General features: G+C 41.3%; 1 protein-coding gene across 2 annotated transcripts in view; it reads right to left on the bottom strand.

The window, feature by feature from the left end:
* EML6 (EMAP like 6) overlaps nucleotides 1-21,480 on the bottom strand; it is a 360,064-nt gene continuing 338,584 nt past the window's right edge. For both annotated transcript variants that reach the window (XM_054023674.1, XM_054023673.1), the window contains 10 exons: nucleotides 20,976-21,184; nucleotides 15,827-15,984; nucleotides 14,234-14,348; nucleotides 12,007-12,195; nucleotides 10,544-10,716; nucleotides 9,732-9,894; nucleotides 6,689-6,792; nucleotides 5,115-5,268; nucleotides 4,790-4,890; nucleotides 1-1,685 (listed from right to left, as the gene is read on the bottom strand). In XM_054023674.1, coding sequence (XP_053879649.1) covers nucleotides 1,661-1,685; nucleotides 4,790-4,890; nucleotides 5,115-5,268; nucleotides 6,689-6,792; nucleotides 9,732-9,894; nucleotides 10,544-10,716; nucleotides 12,007-12,195; nucleotides 14,234-14,348; nucleotides 15,827-15,984; nucleotides 20,976-21,184 — 1,391 coding nt within the window. In that variant the 3' untranslated portion in view covers nucleotides 1-1,660. The remainder of the gene's footprint in view (nucleotides 1,686-4,789; nucleotides 4,891-5,114; nucleotides 5,269-6,688; nucleotides 6,793-9,731; nucleotides 9,895-10,543; nucleotides 10,717-12,006; nucleotides 12,196-14,233; nucleotides 14,349-15,826; nucleotides 15,985-20,975; nucleotides 21,185-21,480) is intronic.

Here is a 21,480-nt window from a genome sequence, read left to right on the forward strand (position 1 = left end):
CCCGCTTCTCCCCCCAGCGTGGTGCTTTCCTGCCCCTCCTCCCCTCCTCCTCCTCTCACCGGGCAGGCAGCGTGCCACTCAATCAGCTTGCGTGCCGTGTTTGGCATGCGTCCCGTGGGTTGCCGACCCCTGACTTAAACACACACACACAGGCTTGGGTCAATCAAACATTTCACTTTTTACATTTGTTTATAATATGATATACCAAAATGAAAAGTTGTTTTGTTTTTGGAATGAAAACTCAAAATGGAGCATTTCCACTGTGTGGTAGTTTAGACTTTTTTAAAACTAAATTTCACTGAAATAGACAATTTCTGTTGAAAGATTTGGTTTTGAAAAAATGGCATTTTCTGACAAACGTTCCATTTGAATTTTCATTCAGTTCTATTTATTTTTGTTAATGTCACATACATGTTTCTAAACAGCATATGAATGGTTACCAGACTAACCTAATCTCTTCTTACTGCTTTACCTGTCATTCATTATGTACAATAAGCACATCTCCGAGAAGCTCTTCCTGAGTAAAAGATGGGAAATGGTGCTTCTTGGAAGAGTCCAAAGCAATTTACTAAACTTTTACTGTATAAGTAGTCAACTATAAAGCACAGACCCAAAGAGAGGGAGGAACACAAGAAGATAACAGTAGTTTTTAATTATTTTCTTTTCCCCCCTCCCTGAAAAAAGTCCTTTGTACCCATATCATCCCTCAGAGTTGAGTTTAAATCCTGGCCTTGACCTGCTACCTTCTTGAGTCAGATACATTCCGCCCATTAATAGATTGTTCATGTCACTGACAAACAGGAGGTTCAGATAATTGCTTGTATAACAGTATGTATGTTCTTTCTGAAGGAAACATTTTGGAATTCAGTTGTGACAGTATTAAGAATAGTACCAGCAAAAAATGGGTGACCATGTCAGATCTGGAAAAAGTGTTTGTGTTAAGCCCTCCTCATGATGGAAGTTTATAGCACCATATGAAGAATGCTGACTGTGGTGGGAGGCCTATTGGCAAACTCTTTCAAAGGCACTTCATGGATAGAAAACTTTGTAAATTAAATGTGTTCTTTTAAAAAATAGTGAACTTTAAAAATGTGTTACTTGGTTCATTTGGTTATTGAACGTGAATGTGAAACCCCCTGTGGTCATTTTAAAAAAAATACAAAGCCTTACTCACAATGCATAAAATTCCAAACAAGAGTTTTAAAGTTGTGTTAAAATGGGAACATTCCTGAAGGAAGGTGTAAAGAAATGATTTTACAGATTCACAAATTAAATGCTGTGTTACATTTTAGGATTACTGACTCTCAAAGGTGGGGTGTTTTTTGTTTTTTTGTTTTTGTTTTTTTTGATAGGCTTCAGTTGTAGCTGCTTGGAATAATTAAAAAATATTTAGCAAAAGCAGTTTAATGATTGAACTGTTCATTGCTGAGGCCTAGGAACAACCTTTAAAACTTCAGCTTCCATCACAAGGGCATCATAGTCTTTCAAATACAAGATCGTAGTAGCACTCTATTACCACACTCAGATTCCGAAAGTGTGTAATCCATGCAGCATTTTTGTTATGAAATTAGAGCAGCCAAAGCATTGTGGACTGGCGTGACTCTTCACTCCTCTGCAGTCACATGGTAGTTGCAGCACCAGAAGCAAGGGAATTCCTCTTTCAAAGACATCTCCACACAAATACACTAAAAAAAAGTTAATTGGTGGTAAAGTTATCTTTAACAATTAGCACTAGAATAATACTGTACAGATTGCAGGTTGTGTTTGCAGCTTCAGCACTTGTGGAAAAAAAACCCTATCCTTTTACTCCCAAACTGAGCAGGTTTAGTATGGATGTCAATAAGAGAAAATGACCAAGGAGCCCTATGATACATTTTTGCGCAGTCACTTTTCAAAGAACAACACTGCTCCCTTATTCATAAAACAACTGTAAACACCTAGTATGGGTGTTTTTTTTTTTTTTTTTTTTTACTTTCAGCGTTTGCTCACAAATTATCCAGCTTGCTTCAGAGAGAAGTTGGGCTGGTACAATGACTGAATTTTAATCTTGGCTGTACCCCAACTCATTGTGTGCCTTTGGACAAAGTCACTGGCATGTTGATGGTTACTCAGTAACACATGGTAAACTGCTCAACAGTTACACTTGAACCAGTATTTGGTTTTGTGAATCATGGAAATATGCATATTTCCATAGAACCAATAGCAATTCCTACGTGAATCAGATCAATTGTCCTGTCTGTGAAATTTTCCTCTGGATATGCTGACTAAGCATCTGTGAACAACTGATTGGCAATTAGGCAAATCTTTCCTATCAGTTAGGGTTGTCATATCTATGGAAATCAGTTTCTGCCAACACTTTCATTTTTGACATTTCAAACAGTGCCTCATCTTTCGTACGTAAAAAATGTAGGTATCTCACTACCATGATCTAGGACAACTGATTCAAAGCAATACTTCAGCTGTCTCACAGTGGCCTTTTACTTACTCCTTTTGCCTGTGCTAGGTCAATAGCAACTTTCTCTTGCAGCCTTCCTGCTTCTCATCTACATGAACTTCATTGTGTTATGGGTATGGTTAGTTGCTCGTCCATCAAACCACTCTAGTTACCTTACATTTCACTGGCATTGCTTACTTTTCTGTTTGAGCTGCATTTCTATTTTCTGGATCTCTGTGTGGCTCAACTAAGTTCTTGCAATTTGCCATTTAGCCATACTTGGAGTTTGTTTCTTGCATTTCTGCTTACCTGTTTTTTGAGGATTATTATTAATAATAATCATATGTATTATACTGAATAGGAACCCCACTCATAGACCAGTGCTTTCCTGCCTCTGGGCTATATAGCCTCCAATCTGTCCTCTGCCTGATTCAGAGCAGAGACTTCAACCCGTCTCCCACCTGAGTGCTCAATGTCCTATACAATGATTGAGGTGGGTTAGGCAGCTGAGAATGGGATCCAAAAAGCCAACAAGATGAGTGGGAAGACACCAAAGCTAATGAGAAGGGTGTAACCTAAGCCTAAGGGCTTGTCTACATAGTGCATTAGTGACAACAAGCCAGGTGTAAATACTACGGCTGACCAGTGGGTCACACACTAACTGGCCCTGTGGAACCTGCTGGCTTGCTCTAAAAGTTCCTGAGTGCATCCTAGCATTGTACTGGGCTGAAGGGAGACCCTTTGGGAGATTCTGCTCAGGATTCACAACTGGGCCCCCTCTCCTGGAGTTAGGTACTGGAGCTGTTTGTTTTGGAAGAAATGCTGCTGCTGCTGCATTATGCCCCCACCCCCTTATACCCTTTAAGCCAGAGGCTAGGACACTGTGATTTGGGAGAGTTCTTATCCAGCTAACGTGGAGAAGGATTTTGGGTCTCCCACCTCTCAGGAGTATGCCTTAACCCCGGAGCTATAGGATATGCTGGGGTGGGTCACTCAATTTCTCCTGTTGGAGCTGTTCCACTGTAGATAAATTATTAAATGAATAATTATATAGGCATTGGGCCAGCAGGAGAGTTGAGTGGCTCTATAGTCTAGAGTAGGGCACTCCCTGCAGATGAGAAACCTAAATTCAATTTCCTTCTTCCCCTCAGGCAGAAGGGAGAATTGAACCTTGGTCTCCCACACCTAGGGTGACCAGACAGCAAGGGTGAAAAATCAGGACTGGGGAGGGGGGGTAAGAGGTACCTACATAAGACAAAGCCCCAAATCTTGGAACTGTCCCTATAAAATTGGGACATCTGGTCACCCTACCCACACCCCGCATGAGTGCTCTAACCATGGACTAAAGGTTATAAGGGAGAGTGCCTCCTTGCCATCTTATGGGGGCTTAGAATGTGTCCTAAGTGTGACTCCTGCTGGGGTTTAGGTACCAAGTTTCTGGGTGGTGTCTGGACTTAGATGCTGAATTTTGGGGTCTTTTCCATCAGAGATGTAGGCACCTAGGGACTTTAGGTGCCTCTAGGGCAGTGGTCCCCAAGATTTTCATGGTTGCAGCTCCCAGGCAGACAGGGGCAGGGGGGGGGGGGGTTGCAGCTAGGAGCAGGTGTGGGGCCGGGACTGGAGCCACAGCTGGGAATGGAGCTGGGGGTGGGACTGGGAGCAGAAGGTCAGGGGCCAAAGCAGAGGCTGGGAGTGGAGCCACGGCCCGGGGCTGAGGCTAGGGTCAGGGCTGAGAGTGGAAGCCGTGGCTGGGCCATGTTTCGGGGCCAAGGCTGGGGCAGGGAGTGGTGCTACAGCTGGGAGCCGGGGCCGCAGCCGGGACTCCGGCAGAGCTGGGGGCGGAGTGGGACTGGGTGGTGCTCCCTCCTGGGCCCCCTGTGGGGGCTGGCCAGGCCTTGCTGTGTCCTTCCCGAATGTTCCTCTGCACTCCTCTAGGGCGGGTGTGCCCCACAGTTTGGGGCCCACTGCTCTAGGGTAAAGGGCAGCTGAGCAGGGGTTTTGTGAATGACAGTGATGCCTTTGGGACTCTACCCCTTCATGGTTAGTTTAAATCCAAAGCATGAGGGTTGCTATTCCTTATAACGTTTTATCCTGGTTTGTGATCTTTGAGGTTGTCATTCATATTATTTTTCTTTAAAATGTGTTAAATTTTCTGACCTGTGTTTATTGAGCATGACATCCTCATCAATAGTCCAGCCTTGATAGCCAAGTACTGAGAGTGTTTTAGCCTAGTCTTTATGTTGCTACATAAATGGATTTATGTGGCAGCATGGTCTGAGAAAATGCTAAACACAGTGTTGCAATGGGGGTGGACCATACCTGTTTATAAAATTCTTGCTTAGTAAAATGCGTTACCTGCAGTCATCTCCTCCTGTACTTATAACATACTTGTCATCATGAGAAAAGCGTATGCTGGTAACATGAGCAGAATGACCAAAATAACGCTTGTGTTTGGCCTATTAGAAAGAAGACAGAGTATTGCAGACAATAAATAAACTATTACAGCCATTAAAAACAAACAAACCCTATATTCTTTTGCAAGTATATGAAAATACACATTTCATTTAGTGTAATACACTTCTAACCTATTGGCACTTCTTTGTCTTCAGGGCATTGTAAAACTGGTTAAACACAAAACCAAGCATCTTAGAGTAAAATAAAAGCTAAAATGTACACTTACAAATTTTTCTGTGCATGGAAAGTCAAAAAGTTTCACTAGACCAAAATCATCTCCTGTCACTATATTTAAACCAGCATGGGTCACACACGCACAGTTGACATCTGCTTTATCAGCGTTTCTTGGCCAAATCCCAATGACTTCATCTCCAAGAATGCTGCTCCAAAATATAAAAAAAGAAGATAGTTATGAAAAAGCATGGGCCACTAGCTCTTCTGGACCAGTGTTATGGGCATAATGGTTGGCTTTACAGCAGGACAATGGTGGGTGACTATTAGTAAACTGCTCTCCTTAGGGATTCACCTTGTCCTTGTACATTATTGCACCCAAATGCATCTTCATGGTATGGAGAGAGCACCCCACGTGCTCATTTTCCCTCATGCCCTAGACCACAACACAAGTCCCATCAAGATGTACACCCCTCATGAGGCACTAGCCCCCATATATCCCCCCTCATGTGAGATATAAATACATCCTGCCTCAGTGAGACTCTTCCTTTCCCCCACATGTATGCTCCCACTCACATTGAAATTTTATAGCGTGATGCCTCCTAGTAATACTCCTTTCCTGGGCCCTAACTACTCAAGTGAGGGGATTATTGTTTGTATCTAGAGTGTTTCTTAAAATAACTGTTATTCCCTCACTTAGAATGTTTGCCTACATATCAGCTGTCAAATGTATCGGCACCCTCTCCTACACTCGCTGACAGAAGAGGCCATTGTAATTGCATTGCAGTCTTGTGTTTGCTTGATAACAAAGCAGTAAGAGCGAATGTGTTATTCAATCCTACCCTTGTTCCCTAAGAGCTAAGCGTGTGTGTATTGTCATCTCACTGGATACTGGCAGATCTTCTGATTAATGCCTGTACCAATGGCATTAGTATAGTTCATTAGTTTTAAACTACACTGTAATTAAAAAGCCATAGCGAGTAAATAGGCTGCGCTGTTCATTACAGCTCTGTCTACACTAAGCGTACAGCCATGTTTTTTTAATCAGGTTGCGATGGTCCTATGTAACTCAGTTATAATAACCACATTTAAGTAGCGGCCATGCAACAACTTTTTCATAACATGATCATGTCAGCCCTGCTTTCTTTCTAGCCACATCTATCATGCCGCCTAACTGTGTATGTATTGGTGCAAAATGGCAAAATGTGAGAAGTGACCGCAGAGTGCCTCAGCAAGGGACAGAGTGCCTGGAGGGCTGCACACAAAGTGCATTCTGGCATAAAGTAGGAGTAAAGGGGACTGGCCAAGAGTGATTACACAGATGTGGGTAGGGGATAATCCTGAGTACCAACCACATTGTGTGTGTGGGTACAAACCATCTACAGAGGCAACTGTGACACCAACTAGTTATAAATTCATTCTAAAAGTACAGTGCAGACAGGGCCTCAGAAAAGCAAAAGAGCTAGCGTTCTTCATTTTATAGTTTTGCAAATCTAAAAGAGCCCAAAACTCTGTGAATCCCAGCACTAGCTGCACTTTCATAACACTTATCCTATTTCTGTAGTACAGATTCATGCACAATCAGTTGCTTGTAAAAACAAGTTCTTTGGTTTTTAGACATTTCATCACCTTGTCCATGTGGCCCATGTGATCTTTTCTATTAGTGTGGCATCTACCACTTGCTTTCCCAATGGCACCTCATGAACCTGACGTTTATAGGCACCGGTTGATACCTGAATGTAGAAAGAGTATATTAACTTTTCCATAAATGTATTTTGATGTTATTTCAATGTTTCAAAATTAAAAGTTTATTTCTTAACAGTAATGGTTTCCAGACGGACAATATAGTAATTTACCTATATCTTTAAGTTTATGGCTTTCCTTGGGCTTTTGTAATTGAGTTATATACAATATAAACTAATCACAACAAATTTACAGTATGAACTAATGATTTGGCTGTTGAATGAGCAGCTCATACTAATAATCCATTGTTGATGAATAATCTCTCAATTAGATTATTACCTGTACTATCTCACATCTTCCTGTCAAAGTTGGCAGCATCTGACATCTTGGAAGGAAACTGTGAACCATTTGGGTTCATGTACTTTAGTACTGTTGACTTGGACAAAAATATGTGAGATACTGTATAATTATCTACTGTGGTATTAAAAGTGTGAAACTAACTTTGCTTCTAGCTAATAGAGAGCTTTTGCATTTTTGTTGCCAGCAGATCCTCTTGCTATGTGATGATATACATTGCACTATGCTCAGTCTTAGAGATTTTTCATACAGTATCTGAGAGTAAAGAGAAGCCTTTATGCTCTCAGCTTCCATAGCAAAAATTATAGGTCAAAACATTGCTGGCCCCTTGAAGCAGGTGCAAGGTAAAACAAAATCCCTACTCCCTGAATCCCCTTGCAAGAACTAGCCACCCTTGCAGACTACTACTCTTTTGTGATCCCAAAGGGGCAATGACATTTGTGAAAGACAAGGATCTGCCCCCACTCCCTTTACTGTGGATAGCATAACTGCCCAGCTGTGGAGAAGAGCACATGCTGTACCTCCCCCTTAAAAGGAATAGCAACAGGTATGCTACCCACACACACTTGGGAGCTTCAAAAGGTGTCGTGCACAATACCTCATGCAGCTCCCTGTAGCTCAACATCTTTGATGATGATCAGCGCTCTAAAGGCATATTTGAGCCCTAAGGGTACAGAGTACTTGTGTGTGTGAGACCAGCCTTTTTCTGTGGACTTTGCAGAACACAATAGTGAAAGACTGTTGTGACAGGTTGGACACCCCCTCTCACCCCGGGATGTCACCTGGTGTGCTGAGATACCCCTGAGTCTACCTGTTCTGCCAGCATGGGCCCTCTTTAACCTGTCTTGCTGAGCCAGGTTCTTAAAACATCTAACACACACACAGGCAGGGTCACACCCAGCTGCAGATCAGCTCTGGGAAGACTCAGCTTAAGGGACTTGCTCCAGCACTCAGATGTCCATCTCCCTTGGAGTACAGACCCAAAGATATATTATGAAATGCGCCTCTTCCCTCAATGTGGAGGAGGGGGTACACAACTACTGTCCTCCCCCCACCCTCTGCCGCTAACACTTCAGGTACAACAATGAAAAAGCCCAATAGATGGGCCATCAGCAAGAGACAATGGACTGTAAAAGAGTTTTGTGTTCCTGTGAATATGTGGGTCAGCCTGTGAAGAATGGCTACAGGGGCCCTACAGAGTCAGGTGGTCTTGTTACCTGATACTAAAACATTACCTGGGACTTCTTGTAACTTTCCACTGTAAGAGAAGGGGGGCCAAACTAGGAAACAAAGGACTCCCGCCTTATGCAAATCCTATTTAAGGGTGGGGAGTGAGGTAATCCTGGTTGTGAGAGCTCTCCTGCTTCCCCACCCAAGATGCCTGCTGGAAACAACTAAGAATGAACTGGGGAAAAGAACTGAACCCAGGCTGGAAGGGCGTCTGGCCTGTGAAGAAGATTATTAAAACCACATTTAGAACTTACATGTAACCAGTTTCTTTAGTGTATTAAGCTTAGTTTGCATGCTCTGTTTTATTTTCTTAGTAATCTGCCTTGTTCTGTCAGCTACCTCCTTAACTATTTCAAATACACCTGTTATAGTTAATACATTTATTTCTGGTTTATAATATAACCCAGTTTATGTGATTTCTAACTGGGGGGAAGGAGCAAGAAATTGTGTACACCCTCCTCCACATTAAGGGAAGAGGTGAATTTCATATAATTTTGGGTTTGTACTCCAAGTGGGGGTGAACAGCTGGGTGCTGTGGCAAGCCCCTTAAGCTGAGCATTCCCAGAGCAGATCTCTATCTCTTTGTGCAGGTGGGTGTGGCCCTGCCTGTGTGCTTGGCTGGAAAAGGCTGGGGACCCTAACCCAGCAAGGCCAGGTAAAGGGGACCCAGGCTGACAGAACAGTCTGACTCTGGCATCCCAGCACACCTGGTGACATCCCAGGGGGCCCAACCCGTCACAAATGTACCCATTTTTACTGTTCTACCATTACTGTGTGCGCCTGTACTCTAGACCCAGCTTTTACCTTCATGAGGCCAGGTAATTCTACCATACTGATAAGTCCTAATAGGGTAATATATAAGTGTAGTTACAAATCCCTAGATTCATTAATCCTTAATTCCAACCCAACAGCTATTTGTTATTGCAGTTTTGAATACAGGAATTTTGCTGACAATTGGGATGCTGGTTATACTCACTTGCATGCCAGTACACCAAAATGCTCTTCTAACTCACAGACCATTTCATAGCAAGGCTTGTACTTGTTTCTTGGGACAACGGATAGATATAGGGGATGTTTGTGGATGAACAGAGCTCTTTAGATCATAGAATATCAGGGTTGGAAGGGACCTCAGGAGGTTATCTAGTCCAACCCCCTGCTCAAAGCAGGACCCAGACAGATTTTTACCCCCATTCCCTAACTAACCCCCTCAAGGATTGAACTCATAACCCTGGGTTTAGCAGGCCAATGCTCAAATCACTGAGCTATCCCCCCCCTTTAGTCTTATGCTTTACAGGCCAGACTTTTGGAAGGCTTTTTATATGCTTAATTTTGTTCCTTTAAGTGTTTGATGATCAATTAATGAGAGGAACTCTAAACAACTGCACACCCACCTAAAACATACCTGAATATATCTGCTGTCTGCTGAAAAATCCATCTGAATAACAAAACTTGGAATATCTTTGCAGTAGCCTATCCGGTTTAAGGTTGTGCCTTGGGTGAGGTCATAAAAATCGACCGTATGTTCGTGTGAGCCAACAGCCAAAAATCTGTTATCGGGGCTGATTCTAGACAACAAATCAGGGATATAATTTGCTGTATTGGTGCATTTGTTAAGATTTTTGTTTGCTTTGATCCACTGTTCTTAAGGTATAAAAGTTCAATCTTTTCTAAGAAAAGACTGACAAACAATAACAAGTTCTGTTCCAGACCAAACCTCACCACTAATGTTGAAACAGTTGAATCAGAAAGAAACACTGATGCTTGAAGCATATGTAGTTAAGAATTGTTAATATTTCATTATTATGAAGTGCCTAACAATATGGGTAAAGTACCATTTACCCTTTGAGGCTGAGATACGGGATTTCCCAGTGCTATGTGGTGATATTGTACCGTAACATTAACTCCTCTTATTAAAAGTCTAATATGCAAAGACTACTAGCTGTATTCAGGTGGAGATTAGACTCCTAGACTTTAAGGCCTGAAAGGGCCATCATGATCACCTAGTCTGACCTTCTGTCAGCACTGGCCACAGAACTTCACCCACCCATTCCTATAGTAGGCCCATAACCTTTGTCTGAGTTACTGAAGTCCTCTAATCTTGATTTAAAGACTCCAGTTAAAGAGAATCCATCCTAGTTCAATCAGGAAATGACCCTAATAAGGACTGCAGGTTTAGGGCCACATTGTCCTATTTCAACTGAATTTCTGATGTACCTGATATCCTGAATAGCTGATTTCCGGTCTCGTTTTTTGCCCCAAACTTTAAGACTGTTTACAAGCAAGATGACAAATTCTCCATTCTTCATTCCAATAGCTACCATCTCACCATCAGGACTATATGCAGCACATCTTGCAGCATGGCCTAAATTCACTTTATTCAGCAATTTCTGTAATAACAAAAACAATGATTTCTTACTAGTTTTTTCTCTTTATAGAAAACTATCAAGAAATAAGTCTCTTTTAAGCAAAGCTATCTATAAGAGAACAAAAATACGCTTACTTAAAAGAAAATTGTATAGTTTCCTCAAAATGACAGTGTGAAATTTCGCATCGTAAGTCACTTCTCACCAGATATACATTGTAAAATAAATTTGAAATTAAGGCTTTGATTAAAATGGACATTTCAGTGCTTCCAGTCATCTTGCACTGAACTCATTACAAGGAGGTAGCCCAGCAAAAAAGGCTGTAAAATCAGTTTCTATATGGGTTTAACGCTGATTTGAATAATTTATTTAACTATTAAATCTGAAGTTCTTTTGATTTGTTAAACCAGTTAATGCCATCAATGTTCCTACTTCTTCACTTACCTTACTGTGTTTATATTAAATGTAGTTGATATTAAAAAATGGTCCATATTATTTTTGAGCCACTGTCAGGTAGTTTGGATGCAAATTATTCCAGTAAAGGGGTGCTTTTATTATCTTATTCCACATACATACCCAAGCAAAACAAGCTATAATGGTAAAAGTGTGAGCTTTGCTGGTATAACTGAATCTACCCCAGGGACTTCTGCCAGCACAGCTATGTTGTTCAGGGATCACATCTCTTCACATACCTGACAGACATAACTATGCTGGCAGAAGTCTGTAGTGTAGATATAACCCAGGTCCAACCAGATAATTAATGCAAATTTAAGACTAAGATACAGCTCTGGGGGCCAGTGGAGCTACAGAACTTAAGTGGTGGTGGAAGGAGGTATTATGTTTGCAGACAGGGAGTTTTGGAGCACTTTCTACACAATTTTTGACGGCACAGTGTGTACTTTCCCCACTGCTGGCCCTGTGCACCCTAGCTGTTTGCATTCAATTAGAACATTGACCCAAGCCATTCTATATCTTCTAAATTTTGTTTTTAAATACATTTCACAGTCCATACGTGACAGAAAGCACTTCTTAAGCCTGGGAGGTTTCAAATAGCTGCACATCTCAGCAAAATGCAGATGGATTTCTTTTAGAAACAGCAATGAACCATATCACCAAAGACTCACCTTTTCACACTACAGATTAATATGGGAACAACATGGAAATATAGGGACAAACGTGCCCTGCATATGTGCATGCTTCAAAGAGAGTTGCATACATGAACAGAGGGCAACACATAGCTTACAGTTGGAAAAATCTTGATTATGTAATGATAGTGCTACTGATGACATGCTTCTTAGTTTAAATGGTACTCACTTTGTCACAGAGGTCCCAGATTCTTGCTGTTCCATCATTACTTGCAGTGATAAATATGTCTTTCGTGGGGTGAGCTGCTAAACCCCAAATCTCTCCTTCCATGTGATTGTCAATCAGCAGGTTTGAAGCAGCATTTTTTTCTCCTACTTCAAGTATTTCCCCATCTTTGGTTCCCACTAAAATTTTGCCCTGTTGTAGTCAAAATATGGTGAGAACCAGATTATCAAAATAATGCACATAATATCAACACATTAAAATATAAGATGTGTAACAGAGAATTTATTATAACTAGCCTTGATTTATGCTTCATTCAGCATCTTGAAACAATATATTAAGTGAACTAGTCTTTAATTTCCAGAGACCAATTTTCAAATCCTGGTTTAGGTCCCTAGGGTTTTTTTTTGTCCAGATTATAGAGTTTATATACAATTTGGCATGACTGGCAGACTCTGCTCATGAAAGACACAAAAGTGGAGTAACAGTGATGTTGGAAGGATTCAGATGCAGTGGCGGGCTTCACGATAAATTGTAGCACCTGCGTATGTTATCAGTCCTTGACTGGCATGAACACAACATTCATCCACAAGATTAGGAAAAAATGTCACTGTTTTCCACATTCTTTATCTTTCATTATTTTTATCTTATATTCTTTTACCACTGAATCTCTGTATCTCCTCCACAGTCAAATATACTCATCCACTGTCAGGTAGTGACATTCACTGAAAACAGGTGGTTATAACACTTAGGTCAAATTCAGAAATGATACATAAGGTGGTGTAATTTAGACCTCTTTTGGCTAATTTAGACTTGCTTGATCCTGATTCTCATTTATGCTAACGGCTCCTTTACACTGTGAGAAATGTGCAAAGGAGTCAATGTAAATGATCATTAGGGCATCTTATGCTCAGTTAGATTTTCTTAGATCTGCTCTACCTATACTTAATGTACTCTAAGTTGGTCTAACTTACACTGCAAGGAGTTGGAAGAAAAGTGTAAGAAGAGGTAAATTAAAGTAGAGTGAGACCTACTTATTAATGATTTAGAGCTAAGTAATATTGTTATTATTATTGCACTGAATTTGAACCTCTGACTGTACACTAACACAACATGTTTAGAAGATTAAGGATATTCTGAATTCCTAGGGTCCAATAATGCAAAGTTAAATAGAGCCAATATCATTATGTATCAGTATGTGCAAATAGCTGTTAGACATGTACTGTTTATGCCTAAAAATGTAGATGTGCAATTGTTTACTCATTACCATAAAAGTCAGGCCATAATGTCTACATTTTACTGGTGCACAAAAATCTACTATTCAGGCTGAGTTACAAAACTTTTTACTTTTTTTTATATTAAATAGAAAACTATTTGTAATTAACATGTTTAGAATTTTAGTGTATTCTATTACTGATTTATTATACAGTTTAAATCAAATGTTGTAATTCACCTTTTAAAATAGTATTCTTTGTCTATCATTTACATCTAAAAATACTGCCATGTATTACACAAATACAAAACGTTAGTATTTGTTTTTAAGAGCTGATGCACATGAATCAATATTATATTAAATTTCCAAGGTCTAAATTTAGCAAGGTACTTAAAAGCAGTGCTTAACTATAAGCATATGAGTAGTTCCACTGACTTCGCTTGAGGACCAAATCAGGGTCTAAAGCCAATTCTGTCCTCAGAATGCATGTATGACTCCCACAAAGGAGGAGGGATAGCTCAGTGGCTTGAGCATTGGCCTGCTAAACCCAGGGTTGTGAGTTCAATCCGGGGGGGGATTTGGGGCAAAAATCTGTCTGGGGATTGGTCCTGCTTTGAGGTCTTGAGGTCTCTTCCAACGCTGATATTCTATGATCCTAAAAGGAATCCCTCTGAAGTTCCACATGCACTGATCTAAGCACAGAATTTGGCTCATAGAGGCACAGTTTAAGCCAGACTTCTAAAAATGTTCATACATCCCTTTGGAATTCATACCCCATATTTGGATGTGCAAATGGGCATGCAAATCAGGTAGATTAGTACATGCAAACTGAGCTAGGTGCATGTGCAAAATTTTTGCACATAAACTTACAGGGGCCTCAGGGGCCTCAGTGATTATCATCTCTTTGCTCTCTTCCTGCTCCTCCATGCAACAAGAACAACATTAAGAATAACATAGGGACTTCTTATGATGAAAGTAATAGGCAGTAAATTGTAAAACTTTTCATATTGACTCACTTACTTTTCCTCTACAAACCGAGCGCACACTCTCAATGAGCTGTCCTGTCTCAAGCTGAAATGCTCGGCAGCGCTTCATCTCCTGGTCCCACAATTTTACGGCACCGCCTTCTTTTGTCCTGAAAAAGAGCAAGTTGTCAACTATTATATGGAATTCTCCTTTCCCACTGACTGGAATTTATCAAATATGCAGATTTCAGTGCTAACGTAGTACTTTTTAGAAATTATTGTTTAAATACCAAAATATATGCATAATCTCCTTGTATTGTATTTAAAGAAGGTGCATTACTGTATTATGGCAAGGAAATAATAAAAATGAGTGTATCAAGCCATCATTTTGCATATTTTCCAAAGCAGTGCTGCTACTATTACTACTACCACCACTACCATGATGTAAATGGCAAATAGGTTTTGTGATAAAATCAGGACAAATGGCTGCAAGGGGAGAGGAGAAAACAGACCCAGAAGGTTAAAAGGCCCTCCTCCCTATCAACTGGGGAGGGGTGACTATAGGTCAATCAGGTTCAGCTAAGAAGTGGTTACCAGAGCTCAATTAGGATCAGCTGAGAGGGAGTTACATGAGATCAGTTAGGATCAGCTGATTCCAACTAAGGGCTGCCTGACACCTTTTTAAACTTCTCCCCTCCTGTGGGGAGAAGAAGTGGGGAGAGAGAGAGGAGTCAAGCTACCAGTAGGCAAGTAGCAGCAAGGAAGCAAGCCTCTCCAGGAGGAGAGGCTGCATTCCCTCCCAGAAGGGAGAAAAACAAGCCCAAAACACTGGCTAAGAGAAGGACGGACTGCCCCTGTGCAGCCAAGAGGGACTGTTTTACCCCAAGCCCGTCTCATCAAGGCTAAAAACAGCTGAGGCTGGTCAGACCGAGAAGGTGCCTTGCCACAATCTCTCTGTTAATTAATCTCAAACCACTATCGCATTGGCTGTAAAAGTGGTCAACTCTGAAAAAGGATATTTGACTTCTGGAAAACAGAGTATCTTGTAAATCAAAGATAAAGAAATGGTCAGAAGAGAGAGTCTGGAATTTGAGTAAATCTAACAATTATGACAAAAATGCTGCTCTCAGCCTTTACTATGCAGGAGGTCAGAAACCCCACAAAAACAGAAGGAAGATTGCACAAAAGTTATCTCTGCTGCCATACTACTGCTCCTCCTGCTCCCCGTTCCACTGTTGTGACCCACATTCTCCCCCCGTATTTTACTTATTAACATCCCTTGCTATGTTTTGTGTCATTTAGATTATAAGCTTTGTGGGACAGGTACCTCTGCTTTTTATATATAGACGCTCCCAAATTACATAAACCCGACGTACGCAAATCCAAATTTACGAAAAAAGTTCAGTTAGCTAGAAATAGGAGGGGTTTTTTTGGGAGGCGGAGGGGGGGGTTGCATAATGGTCAGAGATACATTTCCAACTTATGCAAAATTTGAGTTACACAAGGTGTTCCGGAACGGAACGCTTGCATAAATCAGGGAGCATCTGTATCTATGAAGCACTTTGCACATCTAGGGCTTTGTATAAATAATGATCTAATAATCTGCCACAGACATAAACAATCTATTTTAGGAAGATGTGTATCTTACGGTCTTTCCTTCCCTCCAGTTACAATTAGTCCATCTCGAAGAGTTGTGTACATTGTAAACACTGGACCTGTATGAGCTTTTGCCACCAGTCTAACCAGAAAGTGATCCTTCCACACATAGACATCTCCATTTATGGCACCAGTAAACGTAAGGTTATTCTATAACAAACAGAAACAGTCTTCACTATAGAACTCATTAGTAACATTTTTACCATTTCTTTAGGAAGCTGAATTAAAACTCTCTTCTTGTTACTGTATTTCTCACAGAAAAGTCAGCTGTGATACAACCATAGTATGTTAGTAAAATCACATACTTTGGAAAAGAACAATTGCTTACCCTATAGTATCTGTGGTTCTTCAAGATGTTGTAGTCAATGTGGATTTCCCTGTAGGTGTGCATGTGCTGAAATTTTCAGTGTCCACTGGGACCACACATTCACCCTCTGTCTGGTGCCTCCTTGTGTTCTCACAGGAGGGCATAAAGGGTGAGGTGGACACAACTCTCCTTCAATTGCTTTGCAATTCAAAGCTCATGTTAGGTGAGGACTCTAAAAAGTGGGGATGGATGGCAGGTTGTGAGCTCCACACCTACAATATCTCAAAAAACATAGTTACTGCCAGGTAAGTAGCCATTCTTGGATGTGAAAAGATTGTGTGCTTCTGTATTAGAGTGTGATAGGCCAGTATTGTTGCTAGGTGGACTTGGAGAGAATTGAATGCCAGTGCCACCTTTTTTCAGGAGCAGCATAGAGTCCAGGATCTTTGGTATCAGTGCCTCTACTGGGTTCAAACTGATTGCCCTGTCCCAATTTAAGAAGTCATACTCAGCCAGTTAGACATGGCAGTGAGCCAGATGAAGAAAGGCAGAAGAATGTAATTTTCTCCCAAATAGGCTGAGTTGTCTTTGGGGCCACTCTTGCTCCATTTAGACTTCTCCTGTCCACAACTAAGGACCCTGGAGTTGGAGTGTATGTAGAAGTCCTCAAATCACATTGAAGGTACTTGGTACCTCAGTCTTTCATTTATAGGGAAGGCAATCCTGGCTTGACCAGAAGCTAACAGGATGTCAAATAGCTTGTGGGGGTTCTCTGACATGCACAAGTTGCCACTGAAATGAGTTAAAGACATCAGACACTGGTACTTGTGTCACTTTGTCATGAGATGAAGATGAGAGGTCCTTAGGTGGTGATAGGAAGTGTTGGAGTTGCTCTGGCCCCGATTTGGTTCTTCCTGATTCTGTGGCAGCAGCGGTCTGCCCAGCAATGCTGAAGGGGAGAGTGACTTCTTCCTCTTGGCAAGTGCAGTGAAGACTGAGACCGTGGACCCCAGTAACCCAAATAGGGCCAGCGGGGCCTTCTGTATTAGTACAGTTGGCTCTCTAGGTAGTGGCCATTCTAAGAGCTGGTAGTGTCTGAATCCTGTAGGGGAATCAGGCAGGTCTCTCCATGGTGTTGACCACTGACCTGAGGGGATAGGGTTCTGTACTTGAGGACAGGGAGACTATATGACCTTGTGAGGAGTTGCTCTCTTCTAGGGTCATGGATGAAATGTATGGCACTCTCAGTACCAAGGTCTGTCCTGGCAGGTCCTTCCTAGATCTGTCTTCCACTGAAGGGTGCAGTCCCAGAGCAGGCTTGGTGCCAGCAGGGTCTCATGCAATGTAGTCTGCTCCTTTCCTCTAGCCCAGGGGTAGGCAACCTATGGAATGCGTGCCGAAGGCAACACGTGAGCTGATTTTCAGTGGCACTCACACTACCGGTCCGGGGGGCTTTGCATTTTAATTTAATTTTAAATTAAGCTTCTTAAACATTTTAAAAACCTTATTTACTTTACATACAACAATTGTTTAGTTATATATTATAGACTTATAGAAAGAGACCTTCTAAAAACGTTAAAATGTGTTACTGGCATGTGAAACCTTAAATTAGTGTGAATAAATGAAGACTCGGCACACCACTTCTGAAAGGTTGCTGACCCCTGCTCTAGCCCTTGATGCCGTGGGAGGCCTGGTGGATTTTTCTCCAGAGAATTTGTGTTTTCTGTCCTTATGGAAGGACACCAAGTTCCCCTGGAGACTCTGCCTCTATGTTTGTAGCGACTCCTGACAGCGCTGGACTTTGACATTGTAGGTGTTGGTGCCTGTTGTGATTCCAATGATGTATGTGGTGGCTTTTGTGATGGGGTAACTATGCTGGTTACTTTTTTGGCACAGTATTTTCTGTGCCAGTTTTGAATGTGGTCTGTCTACTGACAGAGAGCTGGATGACACTGGCTTGTCCACTAAGAGGATCTTGGAGCTTGTCTCCTCAGGGTCTAGTGAGATCTTCATGAAATATTCCAGAGGTGGAATTTGAGGCTCCTGTCTTTCAACTTCTGCATTCTAGCAGAAAATGACAGGCACATCGAGCATCTGCTAGTTATGTTGGACTCTCCTAGATAGAAGAGGCACTTATTGTGCCCATCTTTTAAGGGGATTAGTTCATCACAGAATGGATAGGGCCTGAAGCTCACAGGTTTTGAGCATGTCATGTTAAGAAGCCTCGCACCAGGCGGTCTGTAAATGAAGATGTCCAGATTTGTGTGTATAGAGGTGTGGTGAGGTGGCAAAATTTGCAGATGATACAAAATTACTCAAGATAGTTTAGACCCAGGCAGACTGCAAAGAGTCACAAAAGGATCTCTCAAAACTGTGTGACTGGGCAACCAAATGGCAGATGAAATTTAATGTTGATAAATGCAAAGTAATGCACATTGGAAAGCATAATCCCAACTATACATATAATATGTTGGGGTCTAAATTAGTTGTTACCACTCATGAAAGAGATCTTGGAGTCATTGTGGATAGTTCTCTGAAAACGTCCACTCAATGTGCAGCGGCAGTCAAAAAAGTGAACAGAATGCTGGGAATAATTAAGAAAGGGATAGATAATAGGACAGAAAATATCATGTTGCCTCTACATAAATCCATAGTATGCCAACATCTAGAATACTGTGTGCAGATGTGGTTGCCCCATCTCAAAAAAGATATATTGGAATTGGAAAAGGTTCAGAAAAAGGCAACAAAAATGATTAGGGGTATGGAATGGCTTCCGTATGAGGAGAGATTAATAAAACTGAGACTTTTCAGCTTGGAAAAGGGACGGCCCAGGGGAGATATGATTGAGGTCTATAAAATCATGACTGGTGTAGAGAAAGTAGATAAGGGAGTATTGTTTACTACTCATAACACACAAGAACTAGGGATCACCAAACGAAATTAATAGGCAGTAAGTTTAAAACAAATAAAAGGAAGTATTTCTTCACACAACGCACAGTCAACCTGTGGAACTCCTTCCCAGAGGATGTTGTGAAGAACAAGACATAATATAGTGTTCAAAAAAGAACATGGAGAATAGGTCCATCGATGACTATTAGCCAGGATGGGCGGGAATGGTGTCCCTAGCCTCTGTTTGCCACAAGCTGGGAATGAGTGGCAGGGGATGGATCACTTGATGATTACCTGTTCTGTTCATTCCCTCTGGGGCATCTGGCACTGGCCACTGTCGGAAGACAGGATACTGGCCTAGATGGATCTTTGGTCTGACCCAGTAGGGCCATTCTTATGTTCCTATCGATATTGGTCTAGGTGGGTCAATATGAACACAGAGGTTGAAGATCAAGACAATCAAAGGAGTTCAGAAGGGCTGCAGAAGGTTTAGCCAAAGCTCAGAAGTAGGGGGTCCGACACTTTCCAGGTTCCATCTTGCTGCCACAGGTGGTAAGAGGGAACTCTGTGAGGGGAGCAGCCACCGCCTCACCCTTTATGCCCTCACATGGGAGCATGAAGAAGCACAGGATATATGCCTGGCCTCAGTGGACACAGTTCCTCAAAAAATTCTGGTCTCTCACATGAGGCATATGTGAGACCCACTGACACACACTTGAAGAACAAAACTTCCTTTGGACTTATGTAAACTGTCTGGATTATGAGTGTTTAGGAGAGGGTCTACCTGCTGATTTTGGAGTGTAATCAACTTTTGTTCAATGCTCCCAGCAAACAGTGCCCCTTTACAGGAAGTGGGTCTCAGTTTATAGAAGATATAATTTCTGTTGGAATCTCTCCATGAGAAATACAAATGAAAAGGTTAAAATGAGTTAACAGTACATTATTGCTTCTTTTTGTTGATTATTGTTCTCTACTGAATAAATAGTGATTAATAATTCTGAGTTTTGACTTGTCTGTAGGTGGACCTTCATGTATGAAAAGAATTTTGTGATGACAAGTAATGGGGTTACACCTTGGAACTTATGTAATGAGAAATAATTAATAGTATAGTCTACAACAGCTGTGATTTTGGGTCTTATTCTCCACTGCATTATTCCAGTTTTACAACACTGTAAATCCATGAAATCAAAGGGAGCAGTTGGGTGCCAGGCACTTTTGACAATAAGGACACTTATTTGGGCACCTGAGGATTTAGGAACCTACCTTTATGCACTGATATTTTAAACCTTGGCCCTGTTGTTTAGCATGGAAGTTTAAGGGCAGGTGTAGTGTTACCATTGGTGTCTTGTATAGATTATGCCTGTCCCTGGCAAGAATAATCTGCATGGGGTTTCTGCAGGAGGCAGAGACTAAATAAGATCCTGGTCTCACATTAACACTCCATTTTCAGTGCTGATGCACATCTGCGTGTGCCCTTAAAATCAAATTCGACCATTAAATTGTTCCCTAATGACCACACAGGAAGGACTATACAGTGTCATCACAAGCTAGATCACTACAGTATGTCACATATAACATCATGGGAATTTTTTTTTTTATAAAATCTCATCACAAAATTAAAATATTTAATTTTTCTAAATTAACTGATCATCTGCTAAATAATTTAAGTACTGGAAATAAAAAAAACACATTAGGAGATGTTCCAGGTAAGCACTAATATTCCAAAGGACATTTATTATGGGACAAATCCTAGTTCAAGAGGACCCCCACAATGTTTAGAGCACCATTTAAAAGTCCCAAGTTAAAGGTTTAAGTGTGGAGTAAGGGTTCACAGAGCTTTGCATGGGTCACCCACATTGGAGTGAATTTCATTCAAACTGGCATTGATACTTTTGGGTTTTAATAAAAAATTACTGAAATTTCATAACAAGCAATTTGAACTCACAGCTCCGAAGGCAACAGAAAGCATGGTTTGCATTTTGGCATCTTCCCTGGAACCAACGACTCCTTTTTTATAAAGTAAAGCACTGCCAGCCAGTGTCCAGAACTTCATGTGTTTTACCCCAACGGACACAAACTGAGTATCTGAATCCGGGCGGAACTCTACAACAAATATTCTCTCCAGATGTCCTCCTCTGCTAGCCACTTTAGCCCCTGTTTTAAATTAAGAAGACATTAAAAATAAAGCTAAAGTTACTTGCAAAATTAATCTTCCATGTACTTTTATAAAAATAAGTTGACTAGTACTACTGGATGGCTTAGGGCACTACTTCCCAGACACCAAAAGATGAGTCCCTGTTCAGGAAAAGAAATAAATGCACCCATCTTGCACCATTGCTTAATTTATTTTAATTTTGCAAGCCCCCTGTCCCTGGCTAGCCCTTTACAACACCCACACTTAAGAAATGTTGATGTGCAGACAAATGGATCCTACTTTCAAAATTCTTTGG

The sequence above is a fragment of the Malaclemys terrapin genome, chromosome 3 (assembly GCF_027887155.1).
Source record: "Malaclemys terrapin pileata isolate rMalTer1 chromosome 3, rMalTer1.hap1, whole genome shotgun sequence".
Taxonomy (NCBI): domain Eukaryota; kingdom Metazoa; phylum Chordata; order Testudines; family Emydidae; genus Malaclemys; species Malaclemys terrapin.